Genomic DNA, 22,954 nt, shown 5'->3' on the forward strand with positions numbered 1-22,954 from the left:
AATTTCGAGACATTTTGTCAGTAAATAACAGAGAAAACACTGTCCCTAGGTTTTGGTGCACCGATAAAACAGCCTTAAGGACGGTACTTTAGCAGAAGATAACAGGAGAAAGCATGATAACTAAAAAGAAGTTTTTGAGGATAATAAAGATAGCGTTGGTGTTGTTTACATTTCTTCGATCCCACTACAAAAGTATAAATTTGTCATTGCTGCATACCACTATGTCGTAGTCATTTATAAAATAAAGTAAATTACCTATAACGTACGGGTTAACGACCAAATACAAAACGTGGGAAATAATGTTCATTTTTTAAAAGAGAGAAAAATCAAACTAGCATTACTTTCTGAAGCTATTTACACTCAATATCAATATAAAACACCGAAAACTGGTAAATCTTTTAATGTCATAGAAATCGATCATGACGACTTTATATAAAAAATACTTTGGGAGAAACCATCTAGTTTAACACGTTGGAGCAGTGTGTCTAAAAGATGATGGGTATTGTTCTTACAACTTTGGGGTAAATGTGCTCTGGTGTACTCATTTGACGACTGATTGCCTATATTGCCTGTCTTATACAGTACTTTTTGTTATATGTATAAATTGTTTTATGGTATACATTTGTTTATTATTTGCTACAGTATTTATATTTACTTTATATTCAACTTTTTTTTTCTTTTTCAGTAGAATATTCGGCTTTGTAGCTAGAAAACCAAATGTTAATAATCCTGACAACCAGTGTCATCTATTTGCTGAACTAGAACCCGAGCAACCAGCAGCAGCCATTGTAAATTTCTTAAACAAAATTCTAACATCTAGTGGCATCAAACCCAACATCGTCTGAAACGAAACACGAGATGCCCCCAATCTCTCCCATCACTACGTCAACAAATCGACCGAAAAGTTTAACGAATACAGCTGTTACAAAATTTCTAACGCCTAGTCCCTTTTTATTTAATATAATATATATACTTTTAAGATTAATAAATTGTTTTACTTCAGAACCAGTTGTCTGAAGTATATTATATATGTATATATTTAAATAACACTAAGTGTGCCTGTCCCAATTTATTTTTCATTATTCATTTTATGATAAGGTGATAAACCTGAGGCTGCTTGGTATCAGGTTTGTCGCTTATCATTGTTGTATTTTATGTTCATGGTGAAGTGCTTGAAATATTTGAAATATTAGCAACGTTCACAGATTTTTTTGAATTTTCAGAAAAAGGTTTCTACTGTACCTTGACGCCGTTTTTGTTATGAGATATAAACAAAAATTATAAATTACTGATCAAAATTATTTATCAGGTATAAGGTATGAGTAGATTGATCTTTGAATAAATCGTCTCACTTCTCATCTTTCTTACTAAACCTATAACTCGGTTCTATTTAATAGGTTTGCAAGCATTAAGATTAGTACACTAAGTACTTGATTGTGCTGCCAATGGCCAGTGAAGTCATATTGAGAGATGATCAAGATGAATTAGAATAGCACTTAGAGTCCGTAGGAAAGAGATAATGACAGATCTACGTCTAAAATTGGATAGAACAAACATGATATTATTATATAGGAGCATTCTTTTAAATCTTTTGAAGAACAGAACATATTACTGAAGATCACTTAACACAGATTTTGTACAAACCTGATAATTTAGATGTATTTCTAATAATTTTGAACCACTTTTACACTACAACGATGCTTGTTAAATTCCCAAATATATCTACCAGAATATTTGTAGATCTGCGTAGATAACTGAAGCTGAAACCAACAGTTCACATTGGCGGTTCACTATCTGCTGTATACGGCAAAATTACTGATTTATCCCAACAATATTTTAGGCCGCTCTTAAAAAATTGTTTTTGAATTTTAAACGACTTCACTGACAACTTTGATTTCAGTAAGAGATATTGCTAGAAGCTAAATGAAATTGTTTTCTTGGTTAATATTTTTTTCACAATGCAGATATCCAAATGTCTGGGTTTGACACAATGTACCTCTACAGAAGAAAAATATACGTATTAATAAAGATAATACGGTCACAGCTTCAAAATTTTCCATTCTATAGCTTCGGGAAATCGGTACAGGTCATCCCTAAAAACTTACTAAATTGGGAAAAAGGAAATTACACAAACTGAAGTTTTATAGGTCGAGTTATACGTTTAGCATCTTTTTATTATTTCATTTCGATTATATATGCTTTATTTTCTGCGTTTTTCTGTTTAGTCAAAAAAGTTAAGTTAATAAAAGATGTTTTTAAATTTCTCTGTGTTAACAGTTCATATTTATTTTAACTGATATATATGTATATATATATATATATATATATATATATATATATATATATATATATATATATATATATATATATATACCGCTCCTGTAAACTAACATTGTCAGTCAGTTCAGTAATAGATATCAGGGTAAAATATTGTGTAGCAACTATTATATTTTAATCGTTATTTGTATGAATCTCTGTATCAGTAACCGCTCTATCAATGGCAAATAAATCTATTAAACACTTCCTCGTTAATAATAACAGATGTGAAGAGTTTTCATCGCTGGTAAAACGATATTTTAGGTAATTAAATGGTTGACTTTCCTTCTTTTACTTCTCCAGAGAGTTGTGTCCATGGTGGAATATACCTGCCTCTCGCCGTTGAAAGTCAGTTATTCTCATCTTTGGCCTTAAGTAGTCGTTTTAAGTTATATTCTTCCTTTTTTAATATCAATAGATTTTCTTACATATTTTAATACTTAAAAGTTTGTCGCGAGATTTTTCCATGTTTTATCAGTATTTGCAGTAACTCTAGTGCAGTCTTTATCAGTATTTGCAGTAACTCTAGTGCAGTCTGCAGATTTTATATTTCTAAACTAAACTTTCATTGAACCGTTTTCAGTCTCTATTGGTTTTTCTTCCTGTAATTCCTCTTTAGTATTGCTAAAAACACCAAATTATCAGTATATATGCTGAAACACCAAGGAATGCCTCATTGGAGCTCCTCTTATATCTGTTATAGATGCTTAATCCATATACAATCCCGGTTTATGGCGAATATGACCATCTTTCGGTTCCAATAATTTTTTGTTTGCCAGTTGTCCCTCTTAAATCCATTTTATTCGTAACCTGAGCTATCCATTGTTACTAGGTATCTCTTAAACGTTTGTCTATATTTTTAAATCTTTTTAGTTTGTATTTTTTCGTTAAAAGAATGAATACTTTTAGAAAGTATGAAGTAAATGGAAAGAGTATAATTTTAGTAGACATGTACTTACAGCTTAATCGGAATATTCTAAATTAATAGTAGGTATCTAAAGCGTAGTGTCTGATTATGTATTCAATGAATGCATAATCGAAAATTGATTGTACAATCGAAAACTTGCCCAAACGTATCACGTTTAACGTTATATTTACACACTATACAAAACTTAACAAAGAATATGTTTTTCAAGTTTTCTTAATGTTACATACGGTGTTTTTAAACGTAAGTGCAATTTTTATGTTAAAAATGCCTGTGGTACTCATGTTATAGATATATTTGGGGGACTAACTGAAAATATTAAAAATATACCCAGATGTTAATAAAATGGTAGTGTTTAGAGAGGATATTGCCATTGGTGCCATATTAGATTTAATTAAAGTTTTGTTTAATTAATAGTACAAAAATAGTTTTATCTCTTACAAATATCAAACAATCAAAATGTTAATATCATATAAATAATAACTGTTATAATAGATATAATATAATGGTGTATTTAGAAAGAATCTATTAAAAATAAATACTAATAAACAACCGCTGTGTTTTATTTCAGATCTTTATAATTCCACTATTTGGAAGAGCGATTTCATCGTTTGAAGGCGGAGAAGTGGGAAAGACGTATGCAAATCCAGTGGCGTACAGCCACTTTTATTTCAACGTTAATTATATTATATTTTTTAAATATTATTTGTTCGAAATAGTCCACAATATATTTATTTACAGGTTTTACTTTTGCTTCGGAATAATAATATTCGGATAATCTCTTATTTATCTTGCCTCAAATTGAAGCAAACAATCATCAAGGAACCCTGTATCACTTCCTCTACAGGTAATGATTAAACGTCCCTTTCCTGATGTAGCTTTTAATCCTATAAATCAGCCTTCTATAAACGCTTCGCGTTTACTTTTTGACATTTCAGGTTTCATCCAAATAATATATTTTCCGTCCAATGCTACGAATTTTGCTTAAATATTTTCTCCACACAATTATTATTATTTTTTTCTAATAACATACTTTTTCTGTTGCGTTTTACATATCGAAAATTCATTTCGAGCGTAAGTAATCGTTTTCGAGCTCTTGAGTGTTAGAACAGTTTTTTCAGTGTTGGAATTTCATTCCGAAAATAAAATGAATGACACTTGGCTAACATTTGATGCCATTTTTCTGCTGACAATTCCTTCATATCGGATGACTACCTTCTTTTCTGACGTTATTTTGCGGCTTTTCAGTTTTGGAATCAACACCAGAATTTGGTCATTTCTTGGAACTACTCGGTTGTTCGTCCATTGTATTTCAATAATCACAGAATATAACTAAAAATTCACTATAAAACGACAAATTCCAATAACACTCGGTTTATCACCACAAAATACAACACAAGCACTCTCGCCAGCACCGCCTACGTAAATAAACGTTTCTTGCTTCGGCACGTGCGGTGGTGTTACCGTTACGATGCTTTACAAATCCCCAAGTTGCCAAGTCTTTGAAACGGAATGGGAATGAAATGTAAAATATCGATTTTTATTTTATAAACTTAATTATGTAACGAAACGGAACATGTAAATAAAATTTATTTCATTACAATTTTGTGCTCAATTTTTACCATTGAAAAAACTCATTTTTCTTTGATATTTTTATGTCGCTAATAATCGCTGCGTCCAAGAATTCAGGTTTCTATAACCATAACTGCTACTTGTGAACAAGAAACGGCTACACTACGGCAGCTCGTGGTCCAGTCTACTATAGAGAAGTACAAATAAATGTACCAATTGTACATTCTGTGATTTTTTATGAGAAAACGCATATTAAACGAGTAGTTTTTGATGGCCGTCGTGTACATTTAAATTTGAGGATATTCCGCGTTTAAACGATGAAATCACTCTTCCAAATAGTGGCATTGTACTTTAGTTAGAAGTTAAGATTTAAATTTGGAATCAGTTTCTCAAATAGAAATCTATGGAAAAAGAACCTGTTTAGAAAAATTATAAATAAATAATTTTAATAAAAAAAACAAAACATTTAATTGAAATTGTTCAGTATTATTTATAATAATTTATTTATTAAATAATCTAAACGCTTTCACTAACTATTCAACATATAACCTAATGTTTCTAAAAGAATACACATTTAAAAAATGACTTACCTGAAAAGTGATGTTTTTCGAACTTCCGCGACCACAAATAAGACACATAATGGCATTTTACTAAAATATTAAGTAAATGAACCTCAAAAATTTAAAATAGAATTTGCTTGTCACATTTTACGTCATCGGGATATTCACAAAACATAAAAAGTAACCAGCTTGTTAAACACAACAATCATGGTCCAAATGTAGAGAATGGAAGCGAAATATCCGAAAATATGAGAATTCAAACAGGTAGAAAAATAGATCTGAGAGCATCAACGATAGAAATGGGTTAATAAGCAGTTTTAAAGCTGAATAAGTAGATATGAAAAAAATTATTAAAAAAAACAGATAAATTTGTAAGAAATTATTTTATATAAAAATAAAGAGAATAAAGAAATACAGTTAAGGGTAAAATTCATGGTAGGGAAAGAGATTTTATTTCCAATCCAAAAGGAGACTAAATTCCTGTAGTTGGCTGTATACCATGTATCACAAAAAATTCCTTTATAAAAGGTATAATAATAAAAAACCCCATCGGGCTACATTACAGAACGTTTTCGGCATAACTATTCCATCATCAATGCTACCCTAAAAAGTTTAACCACTTTAATTAAATTAAACGAGAAAGTTAAAATTTTGACCAAGGTAATTACAAAAAGTGTGGTTAATACTTTAAATGTTATATGATCAACTTTGAGTTAGTCTTGAAAATTAAAATTTAGAATGTTTCAGTTACAATAGGAATTGATTACATGGCAACGTAAAACTCCACTGAGGTTGCTAATCCTTAGACGAAGTGTCTGTGAGGACTTGTTGATAGCAACCAATTAAAATGGCTTTTAAGACGGAAATCTGAACAAAGTAGTCAATGTAACAGGAGCTATGTGTCTAAATGTGACAGTATCCGCAATATGTAAAATTAAATGTTAAAATTTGATTGATAATAACAGTAGCAACCATCAATATGTTGTAATTTAAAGTATAATTCATCTGAAACTATGTTGGAAATTTGTAAAATAAGTATTGTAGGTGGACTATATTATACGGCGGAGCTGCACATCGAAAATCCGAGTTATGAAGAAGTAGTTCAGATAATAAATAAACTAAAAAATAATAAAGCACCAGGAACGGATGGAATTTCGGCAGAATTATTAAAGCATGGAGGATTAGAACTCTGGGAAAGAATCCATTACCTAATAACATTAATATGGACGAAGGAGCAAATGCCAGAGGAATGGACAGTTGGCCTCATACAGCCAATATATAAAAAAGGAGATAAGAGGGAATGCCAGAATTATAGGCCAATTACATTGCTAAATGTAATATACAAAATTCTTTCTGGTATAATCTACAATAGATTATTAGAATACTCTGAAAATATAATTGGTGATTATCAAAATGGATTCAGACCAAATAGAGCCACTACAGATAACATATTCATACTAAGAACGATACAAGAAAAAGCTTATGAATACGACATAGACCTATATAATATGTATATAGACTTTAAACAAGCTTTTGATAGTGTGAAAAGGGACAAAATGCTGGAAGACCTTTGTAATCTAGGTATACCTAAGAAATACATCAGCCTCATAAAAATGACATTGCAGGGTTCAAAAGCCGCAGTCAGAGTAGATGGAGAACTGACTCCCTTGTTTAACATCAACATGGGAGTAAGACAGGGAGAAGCCCTATCAACCATGCTATTCAACCTAGTTCTTGAGGCAGTCATCAGAAAAACCAATATAACCGGCCATATAAACACCAAATCAGTACAAATTACTGCATATGCAGACGATGTAGCCATCATTAGTAGGAATAAGCCACGACTAATGGAAGTGTTCAAACAAATTGATCCTGAAGCAAGAAAAAGAGGTCTCAAAATAAATGAAGCAAAAACGAAGTATATGACAGTCAAAAGAATAACTGACAATGAAAATAATATCACAATAGACAACTATACTATCGAACGAGTGGATGCCTTTACATATCATCATTTTGGCTTTACAACCCTGTGTGGGTCCTAGCCTCCCCAAGAATTTTTCTCCAGTCGTCCCTATCCATCGCCTTCCTCCGCCAAGCACGTATTTCCATATTTCTCATATCTTGGTCTATGTTATCTAGGAATCTTGTTCTGGGTCTTCCTCTTCTTCTTTGACCAATAGGTCTATCAAGGAGCGTTTTTCTAGCTGGGTCGGTTTGCTCCATCCGCATTACATGGCCTACCCACCTCAGACGTCCTATCTTTATGTGTTTTACTGCCTTTACATATCTCGGCACAGAAATCAATCAGAATAACTCCGTAAGTAGCGAAATTAATGCACGTATTTCCAGCGGGAATCGTACATACTATGCTAATAAAAGATTGATGACATCGAAATTATTAGACAAAAGAACCAAAATGACTATCTACAGAACACTGATTAGACCCGTAGTAACCTATGGATGTGAAACTTGGATAATGACGAAAAAAGATGAAGCCCAACTCAGGACATTCGAGAGAAAAATACTGAGGAAAGTATATGGCCCGGTACAAGAGGAAGATGGCACATGGAGAATCAGGAGAAACGACGAGGTTAATGAGTTAAATGAAGGTTATGACATTGTAAGATTTGTGAAAAGTCAAAGACTGTCATGGCTGGGACATGTGCAGAGACAAAACGATGCAAAAACAACAAAGAAAATGTTACAATGGAAGCCCATAGGAAGGCGAAAAAAAGGAAGGCCCAGAACGAGATGGTTGGATGACGTGGAAGACGACCTGAAAACAATGAACATAAGACAATGGAGAAGAAGGGCACAAGAGAGATCTGAATGGAAGGACATAGCCAGACAGGCAAAGACCCATCCAGGGTTATGATGCCAAAAGAAGAAGAAGAAGAAGATGGACTAATCAGTGATTCCCAAACTGCGGGCGATCGCCCCCCGGGGGGCGATAGAGCGAAGGGAACGATATGGGGGGCGTTTAGCATCTGGAAAACGAGAAATGGGTAATTGAGAAAAATAAGAAAAGAGAAAAAATACAATACTTTCGATCAGATATCCATAGGATAATAAAAAGTAAATATATGTATACCAATGCAGGTAATAATAACACAAACATCTCGTCTAGTCACAGAGAGCTATGAATCATAATACAATTTAATTCTATACATTATCGTTATAATTATACATTATAACGAATTCTGCTATTTCCTTTGATCGAGCTTTCGTATTGTGCGATCATCCGCACAAAAGAGAAAGAGAGAAGTGGGATAAGAATGATGAGAAGTAGGTACCGCTCCTGCCGGTCTGACTCGAACAAAAAGCGAACGGCTGAGGTTGTCGTCGCTTCAAGTGCGTAGTCTTTCGTTCACAAGTTTTGTATTGTGGTATATAAAGTTGTTTTGTTTCAACTGACAGTCATTGTGTTCAGTGAGTTCTTATTTTAATAAAGATACTGTGATTTATTTGCGAAACTGTTAAGTCTGTCTTTCAATTCGGACATAACCACTTATTGAACACGAGGCGTCACAATATTAGAATCATTATTATTCAATATTCAATCAATATAATTATTTATTGAGAATTGCGAGATAGTGTTTTTATTCTTTGCCTTCTCAATAAGGTGTAATTAATTACTCTTTTGTTTTGCTCTCAAAATCTCAGCACCTAAAAAAAAGTGCCGGCAGTACTCAACGGAGTATTTGAAATATGGATTTATTGAATTGCCAGGAAATAAGAATCTACCATTGTGTCTCATTTGTGCAAAATCTTTGTTAAACGAAGCCATGAAGCCGTTTCGGCTTATGGATCACTTAAAGAGGATTCATCCAGAGAAGTCAGACAGACCCATCCAATATTTTGCGGTGAGTAAAAGTCTTTTGTTTGTAGGTTGTAATTTTTCCATGTACAGTTACAATCATTGAATAGTTTACAGACTTACGTATCTAGGAGCCTATTTTTTAAATTTTTACCCCGTTTAAACGCACCTTTTACGTCAAAAGTATTACAATGTAAAAATTAAAGGGTAAACTATTTAGTGATCGTAACTGTACCTAGGTGTCAACATATAATTATTTTTACTTTCTATTACCAAAAGTCAGACAGAGATAAAACAAATAATAAGAAAACCTTTTTTAAACTTTATTACCATTACTTATAATAATTAAAGTGAATGTGTATTTCTTTCGTTTACAGGAGCTCAAGGCAAAGTATGAAAGGCGAGTTACTGTTGGGTCATTAATTGCAAAAGCTACCAAGAAAAACGACAAGGGTTTACTTGCTTCCTACAAGGTTTTATTGTTAATAGTAAAAAGTGCCAAGCCGCACACAATTGGAGAAGAACTCATCCTCCGAGCTGTCAAAGAGATAGTTGATACTATGTTGGGACCCAGTCAGGCCAGCCAAGTAACAGATGTAGTTCCTCGCAGCAATAATACTGTCTCCAGAAGGATTGATGAAATGGGAGCGAATGTCAAAGATGTTCTCTGCAACACATTGAAAAGCAGAGAGTTTACTGTGCAACTTGACGAGAGTACCCTGAGTGACAGCACACCTTTGCTGCTGTTATATGTCTGATTCATTGACGACAATGGAGAAATGGCCGAGGAAATGCTGTTTGTTAGAAGTCTGATTACTGATACAAAAGGATCTTCCGTATTTGAGGTTGTTAAGAGATTTTTTGAGGAAAAAGAGATTCCCTTATTAAATATGATCGCCTGTGCTACTGACGGTGCAGCAGCAATGACAGGACGCCGTCGGGGATTTATTGCACATCTGAAACAAGCAGTACCTGGAATTTTGTGTGTTCACTGCGTCATTCACAGAGAGCATTTAGCTGCCAAGAATTTGAGTGGGAGGTTGCACGATTCTTTTCGACTTGTCATAAATGCGGTAAATAAAATTAAAGCAAAACCAAAGAATGATCGAATATTTCGTATACTTCGTGAAGAAAATGATGAGATATTTAATACATTGCTACTACATACGCAAGTCCGCTGGCTTTCTAAAGGCAATTGCTTAAGGCGGTTCTTCAGTCTCATGGATACTGTTATTGAATTTCTTAATACTACTGACCCCACACTGAGTACAGAACTTCAAGAGAAGCGAAATGACATCGCTTACTTATCAGATATTTTTCAAAAATTAAATGAAATGAACCTGCAACTACAGGGGAAGAACATAAATATGGCCAAAGCGAAGGGAGTAGTCGGAGCATTCATTGACAAACTATCTATTTTTGAAGAAAATATGCAGAGAAGAGATCTGACCAAATTCCCCAACTTGAAATCTTCTTGTGGTGATTCTGAGGATCTTCAAACATACTGCCTCCAACTTCAAACACTGAAAGAAGATCTGCAGTCCCGATTCCAAGATTTGACTAGTCTGAAAGTACCAACTTGGTTTATCAATCCTTTCAGCGTGGAAGTTTCAACGGTATGTCCTTCTCTTCAAGAAAACTTGATTGATTTGAGACATGATGTTGAAATTGAAAGATTGTTTCGGGAGTGTGCGTACAAAAGATTTTGGCCGCGGAGAAAAGAAGTGTATTCAATCTTGTGGAATGCAATCAAATTATTATTATTGGCATTCCCCACAACATATCTAGTGGAGAAAGGTTTTAGTTCTGTGTGTATATTGAAAAACAGACAAAGAAATAGGTTCGTCATAAAAGAAAGAGGGGATTTGAGGTTGTTATTAACCAACATTGAGCCAGACATAAAGAAATTATGTGAGGAACGCCAGACCCAAGGAAACCATTAAAAATTCTTTTACACACATATAACCATTTATCATTTTATGAAATGTAAAAATAAATAAATATGGATACTTACCTTTTGTATAGATTCATTATTTGTTTCAACTTAATTGGGTGGGAGGGGGGTGGTCGATTGTAGTATTCATAACTGGTGAAACCTGTCTAAGGGGGCGCTCATGGGAAAAAGGTTGGCAACCACTGGACTAAATGGTTGATAAACGTTGTGAATATAGGTAGGCAACCAACTACACAAACATCTGAATTCATTGGTGGAGAACTAAAGACTTTTATAGAAGGCCCTATATGTTTTTTCAACATTTGGTACCTGGAATATGGAAAGCAAATATATGCTAAGCAGTAAAATGTTGATTTGTTTCAGTATGTTATTGATATGGAAGGTGAACAAAGTAAATGTTGAAATGTATTGCTGGTATATTACTTGACTTATAACTTAAGTAGAAAAGGCCCTACATGTTAAAAAACAACATTTAGCCCCTGAACAATTTGAGGTATGTAAGTTATAAGTTCATAAACATAAGGTGGATGGAAAGAGTTAAAAATTATTGTGTGTTAACATACTATGTGGAACCAACATATGGGTGAAGGGTGGCTGTGTTTGGTTAAAGTTGTAGTATGTGATGTTTTATTGTTAATGTGAGAAGAGAGAATGTGTGCATAAGAGAAATAAAGTATGCTGTAAAGGAAAATGGAGGGGAGTGATGATCTTAGTTAAAGCAATTATGTTAAAAATGGTGTGAACATTATATATTGATTATTGATATTGATATAGAATGATATCAGAATAATTTATGTTCCCACTGGTCCTCTTCGGTCGAAATTTTTTTTGATCGTTGCATCTTCATCTCGCCTAATTGCATGTCCTATCCATCGAAGACGTGCTAATTTAATACATTTTACAACGTCAGGTTCCCCAAAACTTCTGTATAACTCAAAGTTGTAGCGCCTACGCCACAAACCCTGTTCTCCTCCATATATTTTCCTAGAATTTTTCTCTCGAACCGTTTAAGCAATTCTTGGTCGTTCTGTGTAAGTGACCACGTGTCTGTCCCGTATGTTAACACTGGCTTTATTAGTGTTTTTTATATGGTAATTTTAATTTTTCTGGGTAGTTTTGGGGCCATCTGTTTCCTCAAGCCATAATAGCACTTATTGGCAAGCAGTATTCTTCTTTTAATTTCTTCGCTGACATTGTTATCTTTGGTCAGCAGCGAGCCCAGGTAGACGAAGGTGTCCACACCTTCCAGTTCCAGATCATCAATTAATAGTCTAGGTATCTGGTTGCCTGATCTAGTACTATTCATATACTTGGTTTTCTGTGCGTTTATTTTTAATCCCACTCAGTGCAGACGCCCTTAGTGATCGAAATGCTTCGATCAGAGATTCTGTCTCCCTCAATCCCTGTCTCAATCCATTTTTACAATGGAAAGGTCTTGAAAAGTGGCTTGGAGAAGACTGAGAAAGATGAATAAGCAGCAAAAAGAGGAAGATTAGTGGGAGTTTGCTGTAAGAGAAGGTGTAGAGGATATGGGTCATAATAGTTGGCGGTGAAGAGGTAGAAAGTTTCGATTTGGACTTCTCTGTTTTTCTTTGATAATTTCAAGATCTTCATATAGGTCAAGTTTTAAGAAATTTTTTGGGGAATATTGAAAATAAGAGTTACGTCGCCTGGGATATTGAGGGTGTGGTTATGTTCTTTCAGATGTCGAGAGAAAGTGAAAGTATGTGCTGTAAAGACCGTGAAGACAGTGATCTACTCTATAGTAGATCTGTAAATGCGTTACAGTGTAGAAAAATAGTGATAAAAAGACGAAATAGTGTTCAATGTTTCCATTTTTAGCCGCTTCTCACGCTGTGATAGTTTTGGTTATCTCTCTTAGTTTTATTTAATATTCGGGACAGGAAAATTGCTCATAATTATGTTAGTTTACCACACTGCTAGTTAGAAATGCCTATACGGTATTTTTATTAAAAAAAACAAACTTAAGTTTACATTTAAATAAAATGAATATACATAATATAAAACAATTTTTAACATTGTAAGATTTGTAAAAACTAATAAATCAGTTAGAAATAAACCTACATTCTTTAAATACTGTACAATATACGAATTCCATCCGTTTTTTCTTATTTTTTGTGAATTTTATTTAAAAAATATTCTATGTCAACCCTTTGCAATGTTTCATGTGGATTTTCTGTCAAGTCTTCATGTAATAACTTCCTTTTCTTTATAGTACTAAAAAGTCAAATTAGAAGATTAATTATTAAATAAACATTTTTTCAATCATACATTTTGCATTCTTATTAGTATCATCCATTTGAATTGTTCAGAACTCTCTATAACATCGCAGTTTTGGAGACTCTTTTAATAATAATATCATTAACTAAATAATTAAATATATTTAGCATGTTATGTTCATAAAATGTTATAAAATTAGAAAAAAAATATTATTCTGAAGCTATTTTCTTATGGCATCTTAATGCAATTTACTATTTTTGTTGGGAATAAGCCACAATTTTACTTTAAAATGAAGTTTAATTGACGTTTCGATTTCCACTCAGAAATCGTTCTCAAAATACAGACATTATACAAAATACAAAAACAGTAGCAGTAGTAGCAGTTCAATGTGTAGTTGCAGTCTAAGTGAGATTTTGAAAATAACCACATTTTGCCATTGTGTTCAGTTCTACCTGTTCCAGTTTTTTAAGGAGTTTGTGTCGAGGAGTAAAAGTTTCCAAAGTTTGTGTCCCAGTGCCTTCCAACTTCAATAATTCGCAGTATGATATGATATGATATTCGCAGTTCTACCCCCAGAAATTCCAGTGAAGTCTAGTTTCCACCCCCAGCATTTTTGTGTAAAACCCCAGTGCAATCCTGGTAACTTTTGTGTTTAAATTTTAGAGGAAAAATAAAAAGAAACGTTTTTATAAATAATTGCTTTCATGGGAGTTTGTAAAGATAAATTTTTATCTACAATAATTTATTTCTGCCACAGTTTATAGCCCGGTTACAAAGTTTTGTAGCATCTCCCACTTGTAAACAGAGTTTGTAAACGGATAGGACATGTACGTTTTTCTTCTTTGTTATTTTTGTATTTATTTTTGTAACTACTAATATAGTATTTTTATATTGTCTATTTTTGTAACTTTTTGTGGTGAGACAACAATAAATGTTTAAGTTTTTTTCCTAAACCATTTTGTTTATTTCTCTGAACCATGTTGTCTATTTATATAAAAAAAAAGTCTCCTAACCTCTTTTTTGTGTTTTTTAGTACGGAAGAATCTTTTCTTTCCTCCAGCAGGAAGTTTCCTCGAAGCGACGTCCCATTTCAAATAGCTAGAGGGACCTCTTGTGTTTTGTTTGTCCATTTGTTCCAGGGGATTCATGTAAGTGTTTCATTTTTTGCAGTTGCCCCAATCCAATCCCATTGTTTCATTCACTTATCCACGACTCCAGCTCTCCAAATAAACCCTGAGCGCCGTTCGCATAAGTTTCGTTTATTTTGCTTGCCCTATCTCCACCCCAATAACTTCTGTCCCCATTTTTCAATCCCCATAGTAATACCCTATGTGGTAGGCAAAATATTTCGTAAAAATGTTCGTTCATAAAAAATGAAAATTTAAAAAAATAATATAGAATATAAAATACGAAATTTCTTTTTCTTCGTTTTCTCAATTTTGGCTTGTTACGCCATTGAAGTAATGTATCGATATGTCATTTGATATTTTGAAATATATAACGAATGTTTTAAAGAATTTTAGTTGTTTTGGATTTGTCTCCAGTTGACTCACTACTTGTGCCAGGTTAAGACAAAAAAGTGTTTATAAAAATAATTAACAAAAAAACTAGTTTGTTATTACAAAAGACTGTTATTTTTGTTTGACTTTAGATTCAATATTTGAATTTGAACTAAAAAAAATCTGTAATAAACAGGTCAAAAATATGTCAACGTGGGATACTTTCCCTTACAGTCGAAGCTTAATAGCTTAATATAGTCATACTAGCGGACCAACTCGACATCGAGTTTTTTAAATGAAATTTTTATTTTGCAAGAATATACATAACTAGACTTCGGCAAATATGCATATTGCATATTTTGCATATTGTGCATATTTTATGCAAATATTTCATATTTTGGCATATTTGTATAAAAGTTTGCATAAAGTGCATAAAAGTTCAGATTTTTATACTGTATTTGAAAATTTTTAAACATACCAATTTATTTCAATTCTTGTATAAAATTTTGTAGTCATTTTAATCAAGAAATGATCTAAGTACGTAATCTCTACAGGTACAAAACATTTACAATTTCAAAGAAGATCAATTTAAGTAGCCCTCAACATTCTTAGAAAGTCTCGGTCACTGAGGCATTCAGTTATTGGATAATCGCTAAGGGTTCGCTCATTTGCATTTTATGATCTAATCCCCAAATCTATCTACAATTTATTGTATCTTAACAGCAGGTAAACGGCTAATAGTTTTGTTCCTAATTTAGGGATTTTCCAAAATCTCCCAGTTTATTGAATTAGGTACCTAAACATTTCTAATTTGATGCTCAGATTTGTAAATCATTTTTGTTTTGATATTCAAAGCGTAAACACTCGTTGTGCGTAACAAAAAGGAAGATTGTGATTTTATAATGCCTAAAACAACCAGTGCTTCAACTTGGATTAAACCTTATAAAGAGCTGTCTATGGATATGGGAAAAATCTACTGTTCAGTCTGTGGCAAAATTGTAAGTATCTAATATTTTCTATTAAATATCTAATATTTCATACATACAGGGTGTTTCCAAATGACACTTACAACGTTTGACTGTAGATACTTCTCGAAAAATTGAACAAAACGATATAGTTAATGAGGGGTCAAACTTATTTACTTTTCGAGATACAGGGTGTTAAAATTAAAAAAAATTAAATTCTTTTAGTTAATAACAACAATAACTTTAAAACCAATAAACGTATTTACTTGAAATTTAGTACTCGTAGGTTGTTTTTAAATGAAAAATAGCTTCCTTTAGTGAGAAAAAATTGTCCATGGTACAATACAATGGTGTGTATTTAGAAAAAATTTTCTCCTTTACTTTTTTTTATGAAGTCAGCTATTCTAAAACACAATTATTTTTATTGTAATTGAATTAACAAAAAAAAAACTTTTGTTGAATTTTAAAATAAGTTATATGATGTACTAATGGTTAGTAACAAAAACTAATTTGTGGATTAATACTGCATTTAAAACACTTAGCGAGTGTTTTTTTTTCCAAACCAGTTATTTGATTAACCAAAAACACCTTGTATATTTTTATATTTTAAAGGTTGGGTTAAAATAAAGGTTTTTATTTTTATTTATAGATAGCATGTGAGAAGAAATTTCAGATAGACCAACATGTGAGAACTGCTTCACACATTGCAAAAAAAGGAAAAATAGGAGGAAAACATCAAACTTCAATGGCTAAATGTTTCCAATCTACTTCAAAAAAATTAGATGAGCAAGAAACTTTTAATGAAGACTTGTGTCGCGCATTAGTGTCTGCAAACATACCGCTTTCAAAATTAGCAAATGTAAATTTTAGTTCGTTTCTAAAAAAATATTGCAAACTTAATGTTCCAAGTGATTGGTCTCTAAGAAGAAATAATGTGAACGGGCTATACTCGTCGGTGTTAATTAATATTAAGAAAGAAATTGCAGATAATTATTTTTACATATCTCTAGACGAAACCACTGATTCCTCAGGAAAGTATATTGCTCATTTATTGATTGGTGTTCTTAAAGAAGATACCTTACCAAAATCTCATCTTATTTCATGCCAGCAACTTGAGAAAACAAATGCTTTAACAATTTCGCGTTTTATACAAGAAACATTAGCAACATTTTTTCTTCCGACAACTATTCCTTCTAATAAATTACTGCTTATTTTATCGGATGCTACTCCTTATATGGTGAAAGCAGGACAAAATTTAAAAATATTTTTCCCAGATTTAATACATGTTACTTGTGTAGCGCATGGATTAAACAGAGTTGCAGAGGAAATACGAAAAAAGTTTCCTCTTGTAAATACCATGATATCCAGTGTCAAAAAAGTATTTCTTAAATCTCCTATAAGAATTCAACTTTATAAAGAAATGCTACCTAACATTCCTCTTCCACCACAACCTATTTTAACGCGATGGGGAACATGGTTAGAAGCAGCTAATTTTTATGCAGATCATTTTGTTAAAATAAAGAACATAATTGATACGTTAACAGATGAAAGTTCCCAATCTCTTTTGGATTCTAAACAAACTTTTCAGAGTAACTTACTTCAACAAGAACTTTCATTTATAAAATCAAATTTTAGTTTTGTTCAAAAAACAATTACTCAGAATCACCAAAACTGTCATTGTTCGAAAGTACAGCATTAATAAAAGAATTTGCGTCATTTTTTCTTAACGTTAAAGGTAATATTGGAAAAGATATTTTAAAAAAATTTGAAGCTACTATGGAAAAAAATAAAGGTTACCATATTCTTTCTGAAGTAGTCAGTGTTCTAGCTGGAAATATTTCGGAAACAATTAATTTAGAACCAAATGTTTCGGTTAGTTTGAAAAATGCTCCTGTTACATCAGTTGATGTTGAACGAAGTTTTTCCATATATAAATATATGTACTCAGACAGAAGCCACAAGTTTTTGTTAGAAAATTTTGAACACCACTTGGTCATTTATTGTTACCATAATTCTAAATAAGTTTATTCATACTTAAAAATGATGTAGTTACTTAAAATAAATGTAAATCTTAATGAATAGTAGGAAATATTTAGTTATGTACACTTTTTTTTTAAATAAAATTGTTACTATTTTACGATTTTTTTATTTATTTGTATGCATATTTTGTAAAATATTTGCATATTTTCGGGTAAACACGTGCATATTTATGCGCATATTTTCTACATTTTTATTTGCATATTTGCCGAAGTCTATACATAACATTCATCAATAATAATGCAAGTAAAAAGTGTATTAAATATCACGAAATATTTCGTCGAAAACAATGTTTTTTGTTACAATGTTATCATTTAGCAGTTAATTTTGCATGCTGATCACGAATCCGGTGTCAGATTTGCTCTATCGTGACGTTTTATGCGCGTTTCTGGTCACTTCCGGTGTCGGATCGCAACCGGAAGTACATATTTAGATTCGTCTCGACGAGACCTTTCGATCCATATATACATTGTGGGGTCTAAAACTTAAAGTAAATTTTAACTTCCGGTCATCTCAAAACCGGAAGTGAATTTTTGTACCAAAAGTATATCTTGACAATCTCATACGTAATACTAATAATATTCCGAAAAAATATTTTAATTATCTAATATGGTTTTTGAGTAAAGTGGTGGACAAAAAAAGGGCTTAGCGTTTTAGTATATAAGATATAGCATTTTAGATAATCCACTCTAAAAATTATTTTAAAGCATTTTGTCCTACAGAAGTTTAAAAACAGTTGTTTGTGATTAACTCCAAACTATAATGTCTGACTCATGTTGTTTCTGAAATGACCGATTCATTTAAATAACACACCTACCTTTCAGAAAGTGTGGTTTCATCACCATCCTTTCCCGTGGCAGCAAAATTCATAAGATCGTCATTAAAACTTGTACCACACGTGGAATCTTTTCTATTTGAGACATTTCCAGGACTTCCTGATTTATCTTGTACTTTAGACTTAATTTCAATATCAATATTATCGAGGTTTATTTTAACTTTTAAGTCATCTTCACTTTTGCTTTTTGTCACTTTTGGGATATCTAATTTTTGTTGTATTAACCGCTTTGGATGTTTTGCCTTATTCACTAATTTATCTTCTGCTTTCCGTTTGGTTATATTATCAACAATTTCACTAGTTTTCTCAGACTCTATTTCTGTATCTGGGTTCGTTCTAGGTGATTGCTTATCTGGTTGAATTTTCTCTGTTGTTTTTTTACTTTCTGTGACATCAAACTTCTCAGTTCCCTTTTCTTTGGAGTTTTGTTTTATGTTTTTACTATCTACAAGTTCCGCAGTATCCTCGGACCTCTTTATGTTCTTTTCATATACTACTTCAATTGATTGTTTCGCTTCTTGGGATTCAGTTATCTGTTCGTCTAGGTTCGGTTTAAATAATATACTGTTCACAGCTTCCACAGTTTCTTTAGTTTCTATACTACAGCGTTTCTTTAAAATGATTTCTTTCACAACTTCATCAGGATCCTCAAAATATCTTTTTCGTTTTTTTTCATCTTCTTGTATTTTGAGTGTGTTCTTATCGGAATTAGATTCATGTATACATTTTTCTATAGATTGTTTATTGTTTTTACTCATTTCGATAAATTCGGTAATTTCATCTACCATATTTTTTTCCGTATTAGATTTCGCTTCAGCCAGATGTGTTTGCGGCTTTTCAATATTCTTAGATATCGTTTTACTACTATCTGCTATTTCATCATTTTTCTTGTCATCTTTCTTTTCGATCGATATCACTTCTCGGTTGGAACCAGATCCTTGTTTTGTTACTTTCTCTTTGATTTTTTTACTATCTACATCAGTTTCTTTCGTTTCTGTCGAGTTCCTTGTATTTAATTCCTTTTTATTTATCTGTTCTTTAATCACCTTCTCCTTTGGTCTTACGAATGAGGGATTCTCTGTTAGTACGGTTTCACAAACTGTGATAGGATCTATGACAGTTTTTGAATTCTCTTGGATATTTGTACTTTTATTGACTGTACTTTTTGCTGATACTTTGTCGTCAATCGCTTGTTCTTTATCTATAGGAATATTTGATTCTGATTTATGTCCGCTGTCTATGTCACGTTTAGTAGTATTTTTACAAATTGTTTTAGGATCCATATCAACTAATGTACACAGTTCAGTTTGTTTTAGATGGATAATAACCTCAGCTCCTATAGATTCCAAATAGAGCTGTCCTATGTACTCGACTTTGTGATCATTCTGTAATATTTGATTACTTTTTGGTTTATAATTTTCGTCGTGGACCATGTTTATGATAGTAAAACTTTCCGACTTATTCATATCAAATGAATCTCTATCCATTGTCTCTAAATGAGCTGCACTAGTATTAACGAACTCTTTGTCTTCCCCATTTTTCTTTTTGGGACTCTTGTTTTGCATTAGATGGATGCCTCGTTCTTTTAAGCCTTCAATCAAATTTTGTGCTTCCACATCTGATGCTGTGTTATCAGCCTTATCAATACTTAAATTTTTATTTTCTTTCGGTGCCTCCTTTTCGTCGTCGCTTGACGATAGCTCAAAATTTAAGTCGGAATCATCACTGGTCTTTAAATCGCTTAAAACTGTACGCAGCCCCTTCATTTTTTTTCTTTTTCTAGGAGATTCATTTTTTCGCTGCATCTTGGACGTATATACTTTAGCTATCGGTTTTATTTTAAATTTACCGGCTGGTTGTTTTTTAATTTTTGGAGGTACAGCCTTTGGTTTTAAAGAGTCTGCTACTCGCTGACGTTTCCTCGCTAAATCTTCTAAAACTGATGACTGCGATGTTGTTATTCCTTTCGTAACGGCAGTACTTGGTTTTAACTCATGTAATACAGTTTTGACGTCGTCAACCTTTGTTGCTATTTCTAAATCTTGACTAGTGTTTGCAATTTTTTTTCCTTTGGAAATGGTCTTTTTGTTTTCCTTTTTCGCTGGTGTTTTAACAGTTTTTGTACTGGCAGCTGTTTTCTTAGGAGAGATTGATTTGTCCGCTGGAGCTCTACTTCTTAAAGAATATCTTTTTGTAGGACTTACAACAATAACGGCCTTTTTGAATATAACTGTATCATCACAGTCGGATTCAGATAAAGAAGTTTTTTCTGCCTCATCTTCGGTATCACTACTATTACCAGATGAATCTGACTCCAAATTTTTTTTCATTAAATTAAGATTTTTCTTACCAATTACATTTTTATTAAACATTTGTAAATGGTCGAAAGGCTTAGAGGCTTCTTGTGTAGATGCTTTTTCCATTTCCCTCAAGTGAGCTTCTAGATTTTTATTTTGTTCATTATCGGAAGGTTGGTAGTATGAACTGCCTGTGGAATAATCGGTGGGTCTGTTTGAATAAGGCGAACATAAATCCATCGTTGGAGTGAAAGCGGGAAAACTAGGTGTTATAGGTAAAGGTGTTGGTATTGATCCGATATCAAGTCCGTTCATGTCAAGATTAGCTTCCAGCATTTTAGTAAAAGGAGTAGCACTACTCATAACACTGAAATTTATATCTAAAGGAGTTGATACTCCCGGAGTTGTTGGTAAACATACTTTTACAGGTGTCTCTAACATAGGCATTATATTCCTGTTAGCTTTAATCGGCCAAGGAGTATTCGGTTTGTTATTTTCTGGTGTAATAAATTTTGTAACATCTGTTTTATTAGTTTCCAAGATATTTTTAGTGGCATTATGAAGTTTTGAAGGTGATAAGATTGTTTTAACCTGAGTATTCAAAATATTTTGATTCTCTGCTAAATTCGACGTGGCTAATTCATTTTCATTATTTTCTTTTAGTAATTCAGTGTCCTCCGCTTTTTTTACCGGAGTTTTAATAGCTTCTTCTAATTGCATCGCTTCTTGTTCGGTTGTGGAATTAAGTTTTGCATTTCTTACCACTTTTTTTTTACGTCCACGTCTCTTGGGACATTTATCTAGTTTTTCAGGTACTGTAGCTCTTAAATCAGAATCCCAAGTTTTAATTTCTGTTTCTGTTGTTTTAGGAAGATCTTTGAGTGTCTGCTTCTTCTGGGCTGTTCCTGTTGTTTGAAAAAGATCTTTTGCCACCTGATTCTTCTGGGTCGTTTCTTTTTTTTTTAAGAGATCTTTGGTCGCCTGAGTCTTCTGGCTTGGCATGGATTTCGAAGGAGAACTTGACTTTCTTTGCTTATTTGTTGTATGGGGTGAAGAAAAATCCAAATTACGCACGTGAGATGTACTTTTTGGAGTTGACTTTTTCAGAGGTTCTCGAGGTGCCGGGGTATTTACTTTTTCGGTTGAATCTACAACTTCAATTACATCATCGGAACTTTTCTCAGCATTATTGTTTGTTTGGTCTACATTAGCCTTCTGTGTGTTATCTATTGGAGTATTTTCTTTTGGAGTTTCAATGGCATCCTTTGTAGATTTTTTCGAAGCTGTAGGATATATTACTCGTTTTAAACCAGTTCTAACTGTAGGGTTATTTAAATGAGTTGTGGGTAAGTTTGTCGGAACTACTGTTTGGCATATTCTAGGATCCCCAGGATTATAATTTTTGAAAAAATCTTGAATGGATGAATCTACGATAACTTCGTTCGGCTTTCGTTTTGGTAATAAAACTTTAGCTTTTTTTCTGCCTAAAAATTAAAGTAGAAATACATATTACAGTTTAATGGAATGGTATATAAGTTTAATGGAAACAGAATTGTTTTGAGTTCGTATATATATTTTTGTTTACTGAGACGAATAACACAACATAATCTTAGATTTTTAGCACACCTACCAAATAACAAAAAGAACACCTTTTGCAAATACTAATAGTCTATGACCAATATAGCTGATTTTTGAGTTTCATATTGTAAACAGTGCAAAGTTTATGTGACTTTTGTAAATGTAATGGTAACATTTCTTGTTTCACAATGATTTTTTTGTGTGAAATTCAACATGCCACAAAAGTTTGTCGATTCAGCAAACAATTTCTGTTATATACAGGTTCGGTGGTAAAAAATTATGGTGGGTATTACAAAATAGTCTAGTCTTCCCTTCACATTGTGCATGAACACCTCTCATCATAGCTTTGTTGCGGAAA

At 32.5% G+C, this 22,954-nt stretch overlaps 3 protein-coding genes across 4 annotated transcripts in view; 2 read left to right on the top strand and 1 right to left on the bottom strand.

Moving 5' to 3' along the window:
- by (focal adhesion protein tensin) overlaps positions 1-3,793 on the top strand; it is a 726,462-nt gene extending 722,669 nt beyond the window's left edge. The window contains exon 23 of the mRNA XM_072536011.1: positions 686-3,793. Within this exon, the coding sequence (XP_072392112.1) occupies positions 686-845 (160 nt within the window). The 3' untranslated portion in view covers positions 846-3,793. The remainder of the gene's footprint in view (positions 1-685) is intronic.
- Positions 3,794-9,158: 5,365 nt separating this feature from the next.
- Positions 9,159-9,948, top strand: LOC140444266 (protein FAM200A-like). The gene is made up of 2 exons (XM_072536012.1): positions 9,159-9,236; positions 9,568-9,948. The coding sequence occupies exons 1-2, from the start codon at positions 9,159-9,161 to the stop codon at positions 9,946-9,948; spliced, it is 459 nt and encodes a 152-aa protein (XP_072392113.1).
- A 3,145-nt stretch (positions 9,949-13,093) lies between these two features.
- LOC140443315 (uncharacterized) overlaps positions 13,094-22,954 on the bottom strand; it is a 48,525-nt gene continuing 38,664 nt past the window's right edge. For both annotated transcript variants that reach the window (XM_072534509.1, XM_072534508.1), the window contains exons 9-10: positions 18,704-22,502; positions 13,094-13,382 (exon numbers count right to left, since the gene is read on the bottom strand). In XM_072534509.1, the coding sequence (XP_072390610.1) occupies positions 13,274-13,382; positions 18,704-22,502 (3,908 nt within the window). In that variant the 3' untranslated portion in view covers positions 13,094-13,273. The remainder of the gene's footprint in view (positions 13,383-18,703; positions 22,503-22,954) is intronic.

The sequence above is a fragment of the Diabrotica undecimpunctata genome, chromosome 6 (genome assembly GCF_040954645.1).
Source record: "Diabrotica undecimpunctata isolate CICGRU chromosome 6, icDiaUnde3, whole genome shotgun sequence".
In the NCBI taxonomy this organism is placed as follows: Eukaryota; Metazoa; Arthropoda; class Insecta; order Coleoptera; family Chrysomelidae; genus Diabrotica; species Diabrotica undecimpunctata.